Source organism: Diadema antillarum, unplaced genomic scaffold, assembly GCF_040938485.1.
Source record: "Diadema antillarum isolate AM-2024a unplaced genomic scaffold, OU_Dant_1.0 scf00000014, whole genome shotgun sequence".
Classification (NCBI taxonomy): Eukaryota; Metazoa; Echinodermata; class Echinoidea; order Diadematoida; family Diadematidae; genus Diadema; species Diadema antillarum.
Genome location: NW_027270903.1, coordinates 38,928 through 53,195, shown reverse-complemented (window position 1 = coordinate 53,195; position 14,268 = coordinate 38,928). Strand labels below are relative to the sequence as shown.

Here is a 14,268-nt window from a genome sequence, read left to right as displayed (position 1 = left end):
ATATAGTTGGTCGAGAATTCATGCTTTGACTGATCCTTTAATTAATTTGTTTGTGTGAAGTTTTGTCAATGAGCAAATTGTTGACTGTGACGATATGACACATAAAGCGGGGAAGTTATCTTTATCATTCGCTTGCTAAAGCGGGGAAGCTCATATTTGTCAGTAGTGAATTCTAACATTCTGTGACTTCACTTTGTTTTAACTGTTGCATTTCCTGATATGTGTTATATTGAGTAATTGAGAAATATTACTCTTAGAAAATAGATTATTATCATACGGGTCGTATGATATAATCGCGGGGAAGTTGTTGTGTTGTTGTATGCATTTGGCATGTGTATTAAGAGACTTGTCTATATATTGCGTCTCGATAAATTTGAACTATACACATTGATGTATGGTTTTATATACAATGTATAGAACATGTTCTGTTACGGCATGTTTGACGGGTTTTCATGTATTGTTTTCTCGGATATTCTGTACATAACTGACAATGTGGGACGGCTGAGTTCTACATCGAAACGGAACTGAAGAAAATTGTAACATATTGATGTGTTATTCTCTTGGCGCGGAACATTTATGCCATGTATCAAATGAGTTTGTATGATTTACTGTAAATTTGGAAGATTCAAGAGTTTCAGCTCTTGGCAGATTTCATGTATAAAGTTCAATTTTGTAGTATTTAGACGTTTGTATATTTGACTGGAAAAGCGGGAAACACACACGCTTTCCTGAAGTATATTTTTGTATAGCATTATGTGCTGTTAATCCGCTCTTATATGAAATTGCTGTAAAGTGTAATGATTTGACATGAAGAGCGGGGATTTTTTTGTTATGTATTATTATGTATAATGTTATGAAAATGATATGATGTAATTGGGATTATATAACCCATGGTTGTGTTATATAATCGCGGGGAAGTTTGTGGTAAATGGAAATATGCGGTCTGTTATTGTTGCGTCAATGCGTTGAGGCGCGTTGTGTCCATGCCAATGGCGCAGTGTGCGTGTGGTTGGCATGGGCACAACGCAACTTTTATTTTTCATGTGAATATAATGACGCAGATTTGATTGATTCTGGATTCTTCACTTTCACTTGAGAGAGAATGGACATACAAATGTATTCTCTATGAGCTCTGCTATGTTGAATAGTTAATAGGCCTGTATCTGTTATTCACTCTGTATTCGACATGTAGCTGAGGACAGTGCGGAGTTTAGACTGTCTATTTGATTTGCTCAATAAATCATTGCAATTTCAACTCATGGGGACTGTCATCGTCAGCGTCATCATTAACCCGGCTTACAACATTATGTAATCTTTTCTAGTTTCCCTCCCCAAGCATACATAACATCAGATATTTCTCAAAGGTCTTAATTCCCATCTTAAAATGCCACTCTACTTGTTTTGGTCTGATCTCTTCCTTTTTCCTTACATCATTATTTCTTTTTTTTTCTTCTTTTGAATAGTCATTGCACTATTATTCATTATCTTAAATTCTTTCTAGGATTTCAACATAATCTTATTGTCAAATATGTGCCTTTCTGTTTTTCTATTTCTCAAATAAAATTTATAAAAAAATATAATAATGGCAGAGCACACTTGATAGTTAACAAATCTCCAAAGAGCCCCCCCCCCCACTCTTTAGCTACAGTATGTAGGTCACTGCAAAGCTGTTTATATAGAGAGTGAATGATGTACAGACATCACAAATCTTACCTCCATACCATCGCTGACCATCGCCAGTAGGTCTTCTGCTGCGTCCAGCAGTAAGTCTGCATCTGAGATGTCACGTTTGCTTTCTTCGCTCTTCTTCTGCACCTGGTCAGTGATGTTCTGGGTAAAAAAGAAAAAATAAAATGGAATGGAACGGGTCAGAGGGGCAGAGGGGAACGTTCATAATGTAGTATATCATTTATAAGAGTTTACTCCTTCTTATAGAGTACTGAGGTGATGATGTCACAGTCTTTTGTTATAGCTTGGGTTGGAACCAGGTCTGCGCATTAACTCTTTATGTGCCACGTTCGCACGTCCGACTCAGTCGACGGCGTGCCAACTTCGCATATTCTGCTCAACAAACAAAGCCGCCAAAACCGATCGATAAATCGCTAATCACTGCTAATCCCGCGGCACAATGGAAGCGTTTCTCGTGCTTTTGTTCCTCTCATATACGGCTCGCATTCTATGTGGTGATTGACTATCAAGCGGTTTTCCCAACTATATTTGCTCGTACATTCTAAGTTTCTGTCACGGTTTTATGTGCAAAAGTCATGCCTTTACAGTAATGTAGCAACTGGTCATTCAAAAGAAAAATTGAAAATAGATTCGTCATACAATTTATATCGAAACAAAGCTTGGCATTCGTCTTTAACTTTGCTTTGAATACTATTATGCCCATCTTAACAGAAATTTGTAGAAGTTATACACATTGGAAAAACAGAATTCTTTCTCAAAGCATGACTACCTTCGTGTCTCAGAATAACGTGGCACACAGGGGGTTTCCACCATGGCACATAAAGAGTTAACACTCTGGCCAGGTGAGGTTGCTTTGATACAGTTTCCATGGCAATGAATGGTTACGGCATTATACTTTAGTACTCTATCATATGTTACCTCTATTGTGACAACCGACTCTACAAGACACTGTTATTCGTAAATGTTTGTTTTGCATTCAGCCATGATGGGTTTTATCTCTGGCCAAGTTTTTCAGAGGATCGAGACAGTTTTCTTCTTTTATTTTTTGGTGCCTGTATAGACCACTAGAAGCAACATAGTCATTACTGAACACATCATAGTTGCCATTGCACAATTTCTGAATATAAAACAATTTATCAAGTCCACACTGGAGTGGATAAAAGAATGTCAAGAAAGCTGTAGGTGAAGGTAGATACAACTGGGGAAAGACATAACTAGACAAAAGCTAAAAAAATGCATAGGGAAAAAGAAAATCAAGGAAATGCAAAGAAGAATTATACTTTGTGACCATGCATCACAAAACCAACAAAAAGTCACAAAAAGCCTCTTTTCTCAGTACACACTTTTCCAGAGTGTTTGTTTTCTTCCCAATATTTAGATAGGTTGGGAGAGTCCATTTGAATTGTTTTATACACCATTTTAAAGCTTAAAGTCTGCACTTTCAGAATCTGCTCATAACTTAAAATCCATGTCCGGTAACTTTTTTTTTGGTTTTGTGGTGCAGGACCACAGTTACAGTGATACACAAGAACACAGAAAATGAGAAGAAATTATTTGAAAATACTGAAAAGAATATGATAAAGGAAATAGACAGGAATGGTGATGAAGGGAAAATAAAAGGACTAAAATGATAAAAGCAACAACAACATGAAAGGAGGACGAAACACACCATTATAGCTGCACAGGTCTCATTGCCGTCGTCGATGATCTCCATGGCGCTGGTAGAGAATTTGTTTGCCGTCCTGCACCGCAGCAGCAGATCCTCCAGCTTAAGGATGAGTTGGCTGAGGTCTCCCTTGAGGGCGCCGATCCTGCTGTATAGCGCCCTCAACATTGCCGCATAGCCATTGGCTGTCTTCTGGAGTGTCAAGTTGGCCAGTCTGTCAAGAAAAAAAAAACAATTATTTTCTGTATTCTAAAAAAGGTATCCAGTTCTTCCAAATGATTTCTACAATCCCCCCCCCCCCCCCCCAAAAAAAAAGAGTCCTGTTTCATTGATTTTTTTTTACTTCCATGTTTTCCACACTGGAGCATTGATGATTCAATGAAAAGAAAAGAAGAAAAAAGAGACATGATCGAGAATGATTTTTATGCTGTTGAGCTACAATCAATTTTGTTTTGTGACATACATTTTTTTAAAAGTAGAATTTATTATATGTTTAAGAGCCCTGGACCATGCTAGTATATGAAAGTATATATGAATATAAACAACCTATTTTCTAAATGTGCTTTTCTAAAAGGCTAGTGGCATACTGTAAAACACGATATATTCACGGCATGAAAATTTCACGAATTGGAGCCGAGGGCTTTTCTCACAGCAGTATCCTATTTCTACCAAGGTACTTTAACCTTAACTATAATCAACATTTTGTATTTCTTTCTTCCTGTCAGACTGTACCTCACTCTTGAAACAAGAAAAACAACCAGAAGATCTTTAGAATACACTCAATTTACAGTACATAAGAAAACAAATACACATTTATATCTTCTGCAAACCAAAAATAGATCTTTTGATTTTTGGCATTACTTCTATGGAATATAAAGAATATCCACAAGGTGAATTCTTATTTTTCCCCTTTTAGATGGACCTGAAATAATAAAAAGACATTACAGCAACCACAATATGAAAAGACAAATTATTTGTCAATATCATGATCATGAATCAAAACAATGAAAAGTCATTCTGATGAGACACAGATATATTATGAATCACCTTAACTCCTCGGATACCGCAGCCTCCACGTCAGAAAATCCCCTCCTCCTCATCTCTTCCAACATCATCTGAGCCCTGGTGATGTACTTTGCATTCTCTCTGGCTGTGAGGAGACCCTCATTCACAACAAGGTTCCTCAGGTAGTCGGCAGTCCCTGAAGCACAAGCACATTGGAAGGTGATGATTCCTTTCAAACATTCGTCTCCTCATTGTCACTGATGTTAATTAGAATTCTTTCCCATAATGAAACTATGCATCTCGTAACTGTAGGCGGAGTTGTCCGCACAGGTTTGATTTTAGCGGCTGGGTAATGATATGCTGATGTGTTTGTAAATCAGCTGGCACAGTAAAATAAGGACAGGATAACATCTTTCAGGCAAGATCTGAGACTTGCCGGGTATATCAGATCTTTTAACCATTGAGGATGAGCTGATTTTGTCCTAACATACATTTCCTATATACCTGCCAGCATATACTCGGGACTAATCTTCAACAGGTTAATTACTCTGTGACCAGGGTCTTCACATCACCAATGGATATACTGTAAAACTGGAAATATTCGCATGCATTTTAATTTTGCGAATTTGGCGAGAGCCAAGATTTGCCAAATTAAAATACAAGCCATGCAAAAGTTCTTGTCAACACTAAATGCATTACATGAATGCCAGTGGCAATTCGCTATTAAAATTTCATGCTGCATAAAATGCTGTCAGCTCCAATTTGTGAAACTTTAATGCTGTGAAAATATGTTGCTTTACAGCACCATACATACTTAGAATATGCAAACTTTGTGTTTGCCTCAGAGAGAGAGTGTGTGTAGACACTGTAAATCCAAAATGCCTCTAATACTACACATGGTGGAAGATGGTATAGTATAACCAGTGCTTGGGGTATGTCACTGAGTGCTTTGAAAACCAAAACATGGTGGACACACTATGACTGAGAATACATTGTATCTATCATTTTGTCCCCTAGAACCATTAATCTCTTTTGTTAATAGTTGAACACGATATATCTTTTTTTTCTTTTTCATGGCACCCTCACTCATAACTCATGCCGATGACATAATTTGTGACTTATTTTGTCTTATGTTTTGTTGGAAAAAAGAGAATGAAATAAATAAATTGAATTGAATTGAATTGAATTGAATTGAATTGAATTGAATTGAATTGAATTGATTTGAAATGAATTGAATTGAATTGAATTGAATTAAACTAGCTCCTTGACTTCGCTCCTTTTCCTGAAAGAGTTATTGACACTTACACAAATTCAAAACATGGATGCAACTTTTAACAGTGACAAGTTACTTTTACTGGTGATAGGCAGCCCTATTAATTTTTTAGTCTTCAATGAGGACTGCTTATCTTTTCTGGATATGAGAGCTCTTACCCCTGATTAACATCTGGGTGGAATCAAACTGAGCTTGAAGAGCTGAAGCCCTGTCTAGAACCGCCGAAGCATTGGCAGCCAGTAAGTCGGCCTTTTCTGTCGTCTTTTCAAGCTGTGTCGGGGAGAAAAGAGTACAAAATACATATAAACAGAGCTTAAGAAAACCACAAAGCATTAAACTGATGTGCATACATCGGTGTTTGAACAAGACCGAAAAGGAAGGCCACAGAACAAGATGGGGAAAAGAGGCTTATGTATGTTACACAAAATATAAATTCACAAGACATAGCAGCAAAACAACTTTTTAGTGTCAAATGGTTTATTGTGACTGAAGCTTTATTGTTTTTACTGCTGTCCACTACATGCATTTTACTTCTTTCCCAGAACATTTAATGTTCATTTCCTCAAAAACAAAAGCAGATGAAAGAGATAAGGAAATTTACAGTGTCGGTGCTACATGATGAATGTTCTGTCAGAAATGATATCACACATGATGTCATATGTCAAAATCTACCACTCCACTAGACTGTAATTGTTAGATCTCACCTTCCTAATCAGCCTCCTTGCCATAGCCCTCAGGTCGTTGGTGCCGTTGGGGAGGGAGCCTATTAACTCATTGGCTGCTACCACGGCTCTCTTGTATGAATCAATTTGTTCCTGTGTCAGAGTGATATGGGGGGGGGGGGGGGGGCAAAGGGTTAATCATCACTAGCTGTGATAACATATCTGAACAGGTGGTTTCTACAGATCTGATTGGCAGTGGAAACATTTGCCCAGAAAGGTTCCACTGATCAAGAATGTGAGGAACACACTTGAAGGCAAAACTGAAACATTTGCCAAGTTCTTACCATAAACAACTGCAAAATACTACTCTTCTCTCTCAGTGAATAATATCCGAATTCTCTAGTCATAAGGAGTTGCAATTCCAATACATATAACAAGCAAAGCTTTGCACACTTCTACTTCTGGTGCTGAAAGAAGTATTGGAAAAAACACAAGGTGCACAATACATAGCACCACAGCATAATAAGCTATTGAAGCAATTTAGATCAGTGACAGTCCTTAGAAAATTAAAAAAGAACTCAATGTACTTCTTCACTCTTTTAATTGGTAGAGGACTGCTATTGATAAAAGAATATGAAAATGGAAATAAAAATTCTGGTGTAATTCACAAACAAACTTTAACAATGTTCAATGTGTCATTACAGAAGATCTTGGGCATTTCTTTTTGTTTTTCTCCTCCAATGGTTACTTGTTAATGCCTACAGTATGACTGCAGAACAAACACAAATGTAGAATACAATTATTAGCCGGGTTCACAGGTACACCAATTAGCGGGATACAAATCTCGAGATTTGCATCGCGAGTTTTTTGCACGTGTGGACAGAAAAAACCCGAAAATTAGCGGGATAAGCATCGCGATGCTAATCCCAAGAAATCTTGCGCTGGTTCGCCAATTAGCGGGATAATTGGCCCCGCGCTGGTACATGTGAACGGTCGGGATTAGAATCTCGAGTTTTTACATCCCATCATGCAATACGCACATGACAACAGCGAGGCCTCTGCGAAGAGGTCCTTCACCTCTTTGGAGCACAACAACAACAGCGCGCGAACCACACCACTGACGCATAAAAGACAATGGACAAAGGTAAGTGCGCGCAGGCAGTGATAGAGAAGGGTGCTGTGTGACCCAGTTTGCAAGCTTTGCTGTTATCTCTATCGGCAATTAGCGGGATAATTTGGTAGGTGTGGACACTCACCAAATTAGAGGGATACCGATCGCGATCGCCATCCCGCTAATTTGGTACGTGTGGACGCTCGCAAAAAAACTCGGGATGAGCATTGCGATCGTCATCCCACTAATTTGTACGTGTGAACCCGGCTATTGTTTGTACATGTGGTTTGTAGCACAGTTGGAATGTGCAGAAGATATATAGGGAAGAGGAATATGATAACAATAACCCTTCAACCTTTAAATAAGATTGTACTTAATTCACTGACAGCAGCTTTATACAGGGAAAGTTAAAAAAAAATACATGACAAAAAGGTACATGTACTCTAAATGTACATAAACTTGATGTTCATGACCTTTTTTTTTGGGGGGGGGGGGGAGGGATAAGTTGTTACCTGGATGTCATTAGCCTGATTGAAGAGGTCAGTGAGCTGGGGCCAGGGAGGTGGGACAAAGCGAGTAATGTTCAGACCATCAACCAATAGCCTCATCTCATCCAGGGCATCAAAGAGAGGGGAGGTGCACCCATCGTTACAAGCTAAAGAAAGAGGTGAATCAGAGGGGGAAACTGAAAATAACTGCCAGCAGACATACTTGCAAGTAGGCTTGGTGGTGTAGCCACATAAACAGCCTGTCTCTGCACTGGATAATCTGATCTGAGGATTGAGACATTGCACTGGAATAATGGTGGCCTAACCTAACAATAATTCTCAGTTAATTTCAGGTTTGACAATGATAAAAATAACATCCATCCACTTCATGCTATAAGAGTGGTAATTCAGCAAGAGACATTATTATTCTCTCAAATCAATTCAATCATCATTTATTTCCATTCAACAAAGACTGAAATAAAATACAAAGCAAACATTTACACAGATCATATTGATCTATAATTCATAAGAAATACATTAAAAAAAGTGTGGAATGAAAAAAATAGGTGCAAGTAGAATAACAAGAACTGCACTGTATACTTAACAAGGTTGACAGAAAAGTATAAAGTAAAAAGATGAAGAGTGGTCCACTGGAAAGCAGGATTTGTAAAGTGTGGATCGCTCAAAATGTAATATGTAAGTAAAATATCATCCAAATATGCATACTGCGGGTAAAAAGGACATCATTACTATATACAGTAATTATCTTAAAGTACGATTTCATAGTCAAGATTCATAGTTTTAAGTATTCTACTCACACTGGCAGCCATCATCTACGACCACCTCCCGTGGTCCGCACTCATCACAGCTGCGACCTCCGACCCCTGGGAGGCAGGGACACTGACCACTTGCTTTATCACACACCAAGGACTCAGAGCCATGCTCATTGCATCCACAGGGTTGGCAGGCACCATTGGGCACAGATGGGTCACCGAAGTAACCGTTGGCACACCTTTGGTTAATACAATCAACCAAACAAAGATACATTGTACCAGAATCTCAAAGATAAATACAGAATAATGATGATCATAAAAGCAAAGTTGAATATACAGGTGTTTAAGATGCAAATGAAATTCATAAAATAGCACTGAATTAACATAGATGCACATTTTCCACATGCTATGAGTGGTACAAAAACAAGTACCTGGTATTATAGTACATGTAATCCATCTAAGACTTTCATCCATTTGTACAACTTTGAGTTGGAATTTTTCGTAATAATGAAGATATTTTGTTATTATTATTCATGTCCACTATAGGAATTACTCACTGCCATTATAATCAAGTTAGTTCACTATATCTGCACTGCACGGAGACAAAACATACAGTTGAGTTCTCATACGATATGTATTGTTTCTTTCTCTATATTATGTGTCGTATCTTTGAATCCATTTTTCAACACTTGTGTACATTCATCATCATCCTTCATTGTCACCTTTGCCCAATCATGTCCTAAGAGATTGTTCTCTTACAACTGTCAACAAATACAGAAGAAAGAGATGCGAAACAAGCAATACCTCTCACAGTATCTGCCCGTGTAGCCCCTGGGGCAAGCTGTGCAGACATATCCACCATCGCTGGCTGATCTACAGGTGGGACTGAAGCTGGAGGTAAAAGAGATGTCATCATTTACCTTGCTGCTAAACTTAGATTCACTTTCTTAGATTTTACCAAAGTTTTTAATTCAAAACTGTAAAGTGACGGGGTATGGAATTATTTTCCCCCTTACTTGACTGCCTTAACATGGACTGATTTCATTGCAGGACTAAACATTAGCCTGAGGCAAGTCTTTAAAGTGAAAACATAGTTTTTGTGTGGCTGCAGTAATGTTGATTTTGGCTCTAACATGTACACAAATGCATAAGTTCTTTGGTAGAGCTTTCTGGTATATTGCAGGCAAATTGCAAGCAAATTCTAATATGTGGAGGATGAATTTTAAGCCCTTATATGTTTTAGCTTTAAAACATGTCTGCCTAAGTTTTCATTATGTACTATTCAAAGATTGAAAAAATTGGTGAGAGCTATGATTTCTTGTTGATGTAACAAGATGACTTTTATCAGCTTTAGACAACAGGAGAGCAAGTTCATATCTACTGCTGATTTGAAGTACTGGGCAATTCACTGCAGTGATGAAATGCTACATGTACATGATAGTTCTGTGCATATATATATATATATATATATATATATATATATATATATATATATACAGGGCTCGACATTAACGGTGGCCTGGGGCCAAAATTTCAGAAATGAAGAATTTGGTGACCTGATCGGGCCAACAAAAAAGGTCGCATGTTTGCCTTTGGGCCACCAAAAATAAAAGTTAGTGTGGAGCCCTGATATAATGTATATATATATATATATATATATTTTATTTATTTATTTATTTTTTTTTTTTTTGGGGGGGGTCAGAGCTGCATAATTAATCTCAAATTTCAGCAATATATCAGAGCTGCATATCTAGTCTCAAATTTCAGCAATATAATTATTTGTGATAAGAACACAAAGATCATCCGATCACATGATGTATATGTATACGTTATCATAAAGCTACACAACTGTGATCCAATATTGCAGAAATATTCAACTGGTTTTGACAATGAGCAGTTCAGAGTCTGCGAAATTGATTACGAGCCATGGAACAAGACAAATGTTTAAATGTCATCATACTGCTGCCACTCTGTCAAAACTGCAAGTTTGCTAAAGATAAGAGGGTCATATTTGAGAAGCAGAAAGTCGTAAGTGCCACTGACTCTGTTGAGTTACACCACCTTTCTGTATAGATGCATGGAAGGATAACACTATCCTTTACAGCACTCAATTGAGATGAAGAATGTGGAAAAAAAATATGGGGCATTACTGACTTGTTGGACAGGATCTGGAGAGGACAAGCACAGGGCTGGCAGTCATCCGGTCTACCCCGGGTTGCATCGCCATAGAAACCAGGGGCACAGAGATGGCATCTGGAGCCAGTGGTGTTGTGCTGACAATCCTGCAGATGAAGAAAATGTCCTTCAGTTTTTAACCTCATGCAGATGAATTAGATTCGTTGAAACATAGATTTGATGTGTACCTCAAACATATGTAGGATCAATTGTGAATACGTTAAACAAAGATACCACTGTGTGTGTATCTATCATTTTGTCTACAACGTATCTATTCATTTCTTAATCCACCCACCAATCTGTCTGCCTATCTGTCTGTCTATCTATCTATCCATCTATCTATCTATCTACATTGTATTTATCTAGTCATTTACTTCATTCATTCATTCATTCATTCATTCATTCATTTATTTATTTATTTATTTGTTTGTTTATTTACCTTAAAGTGTATACATTTGTAAAGAGAAAGAGAGATGCATGTATCTACATGTATATTATAGAACAAACATTAATGAACATTAAAGATCTATTCAAACTGCTCAGTCTTACTTCCATGTCAACATACTTCCATGTCAACACTCGAAAGACTGGCTACTACACCAGTAATCATCAACAGTACAGCCAACATCAACACTGAATCCATAAATTCCACACTGAGACCAGCTTCCCCTCTAGACCTGACATCTTACCTGACAGTGGCCAGAGCCATCGTCACAGACATCTGAGTGTCTGTGGCACGTACACAGCTCACACCTGCCCAGGTATGGCCCCTCCTTTACTCTCACAAAGCCAGCCATACACTCCTACATGATTAAAATAAAAAGAAAAACAAACAAAAAATTAAAAAAAAAGACATTTTTTGGGTTTTGTATCATATCTAGTGAAAGTGTTTCTTTCTGCCACATATGCTGTGAAATGCCTACTAATGGTCACTGTTACACATGATGTCATGCATAAAGGGATTTAAAAGATGCTGTAACAACATCAACCACAATATTTCACTAGATTACAGTGTATATCATTGCTATTTTCGTCAATTATAAAGCTGCAAAACTTGCATCTTTTCACTAAGGAAACAGAATGCTGAAAGACACATTGAGAAGAGTTATAGTCCATTGACAGCATACATATTGGGATAGATCTTCAATTCTTGCATATACATGTATCATGAATAACCACTACCCAATGGCATAATCTATTCCCTACACTCATCAACTTGAAAAGGAAATGAAAGCTACCGTGGCAACATGTAATCATAGTGAAAGCTGATTGGCTGTTGCCATGGCAATTGCTGCTAACGTAAATCAACACAGACAGTCTCAGTGGACAGGGCTCACTTTTCCTCACTCTCCGTGGAAAAGGTTTACTGTATAGCAGTCTTATCAAAACCAGTTGCCGAAAATGAGCAATGTACATTATTACTGTGTCTTCATAAGGATGTGAACAATCACTGTGGGTCCTCCTATGCCTCTAAGACAATATAATATTTCTGCAAAATATGATGCACGGTCTGAATCTTCGTATGATCACTAACCCATTGAGGATGGTTTGATTTTGCTACAACACACATTTCCCATAGACGCTTGCCCGAATATACATGGGAATATTCCTCAATTGTTAGGTACTCTTCATACAACAACTACCCGGTATGTCAGATGTCTTTATTCCCAGCTCTGTGTAAACCCTTTCATTTCGAAGAACAATTTATATAACCCTTTAATTCTCAGCTCTGTCCAAACCCTTTCATTTGGTAGGACAATCTTTATAGCCCATGTCTTTATTCCCAGCTCTGTGTAAACCCTTTCATTTCGAAGAACAATTTATATAACCCTTTAATTCTCAGCTCTGTCCAAACCCTTTCATTTGGTAGGACAATTTTTACAGCCCATTTATTCCCAGCTCAGTGCAGCCCCTTTCATTTGCCAAAGTATTTTCTATAACCCTTTTATTCCCAGCTCTGTGGAAACACTTTCATTTGGCAAGACAGTTTCTATAACCCATTTATTTCCAGCTCTGAGTAGACCCTTTTCATTTGGCAACACACTTTCTATAACCCTTTTATTCCCAGCTCTGCGGAAACCCTTTCATTTGGCAAGACAGTTTCTATAACCCTTTTATTCCCAGCTCAGTGTAGCCCCTTTCATTTGGCATGGCAGTGAGTAGACCCTTTCATTTGCCAATGCATTTTCTATTACCCTTTTATTCCCAGCTCTGCGGAAACCCTTTCATTTGGCAAGACAGTTTCTATAACCCTTTTATTCCCAGCTCAGTGTAGCCCTTTTCATTTGGCAATACACTTTCTATAACCCTTTTATTCCCAGCTCTGCGGAAACCCTTTCATTTGGCAAGACAGTTTCTATAACCCTTTTATTCCCAGCTCAGTGTAGCCCTTTTCATTTGGCATGGCAAATTCTATAACCCTTTTATTCCCAGCTCAGTGCAGCCCTTTTCATGTGGCAATACACTTTCTATAACCCTTTTATTCCCAGCTCTGCGGAAACCCTTTCATTTGGCAGGACAGTTTCTATAACCCTTTTATTCCCAGCTCAGTGTAGCCCTTTTCATTTGGCAATACACTTTCTATAACCCTTTTATTCCCAGCTCAGTGTAGCCCTTTTCATTTGGCAATACACTTTCTATAACCCTTTTATTCCCAGCTCTGCGGAAACCCTTTCATTTGGCATGGCAGTTTCTATAACCCTTTTATTCCCAGCTCAATGTAGCACCTTTCATTTGCCAATGCATTTTCTATTACCCTGTTATTCCCAGCACTGCGGAAACCCTTTCATTTGGCAAGACAGTTTCTATAACCCTTTTATTCCCAGGTCAGTGTAGCACCTTTCATTTGCCAATGCAATTTCTATAACCCTTTTATTCCCAGCTCAATGGAGCCCCTTTTATTTGCAAATGCATTTTCTATAACCCTTTTATTCCCAGCTCAGTGTAGCCCCTTTCATTAGCCAATGTATTTTCTATAACCCTTTTATTCCCAGCTCTGCGGAAACCCTTTCATTTGGCAAGACATTTTGTATAACCCTTTTATTCCCAGATCAGTGTAGTCCCTTTCATTTGCAAATGCATTTTCTGTAACCCTTTTATTCCCAGCTCAGTGTAGTCCCTTTCATTTGCCCATGCATTTTCTATAACCCTTTTATTCCCAGCTCTGCGGAAACTTTTTATTTGGCAAGACAGTTTCTATAACCCTTTTATTCCCAGCTCAGTGTAGCCCTTTTCATTTGGCAATACACTTTCTATAACCCTTTTATTCCCAGCTCTGCGGAAACCCTTTCATTTGGCAAGACAGTTTCTATAACCCTTTTATTCCCAGCTCAGTGTAGCCCTTTTCATTTGGCATGGCAAATTCTATAACCCTTTTATTCCCAGCTCAGTGCAGCCCTTTTCATGTGGCAATACACTTTCTATAAC

At 38.1% G+C, this 14,268-nt stretch overlaps 1 protein-coding gene and 1 long non-coding RNA gene across 2 annotated transcripts in view; both read right to left on the bottom strand.

Moving 5' to 3' along the window:
* Positions 1–8,849: 8,849 nt before the first annotated feature.
* LOC139722618 (uncharacterized) lies at positions 8,850–10,952 on the bottom strand. The gene is made up of 3 exons (XR_011710287.1): positions 10,822–10,952; positions 9,472–9,558; positions 8,850–8,906 (listed from the first exon to the last, which is right to left on the bottom strand). It is a non-coding gene; the product is annotated as an uncharacterized lncRNA (long non-coding RNA).
* A 561-nt stretch (positions 10,953–11,513) lies between these two features.
* Positions 11,514–14,268, bottom strand: part of LOC139721578 (laminin subunit alpha-2-like) — a gene marked incomplete at its 5' end in the record, with an annotated part of 40,118 nt that continues 37,363 nt past the window's right edge. Inside the window, one exon of the mRNA XM_071632913.1 lies at positions 11,514–11,645. Within this exon, the coding sequence (XP_071489014.1) occupies positions 11,514–11,645 (132 nt within the window). The remainder of the gene's footprint in view (positions 11,646–14,268) is intronic.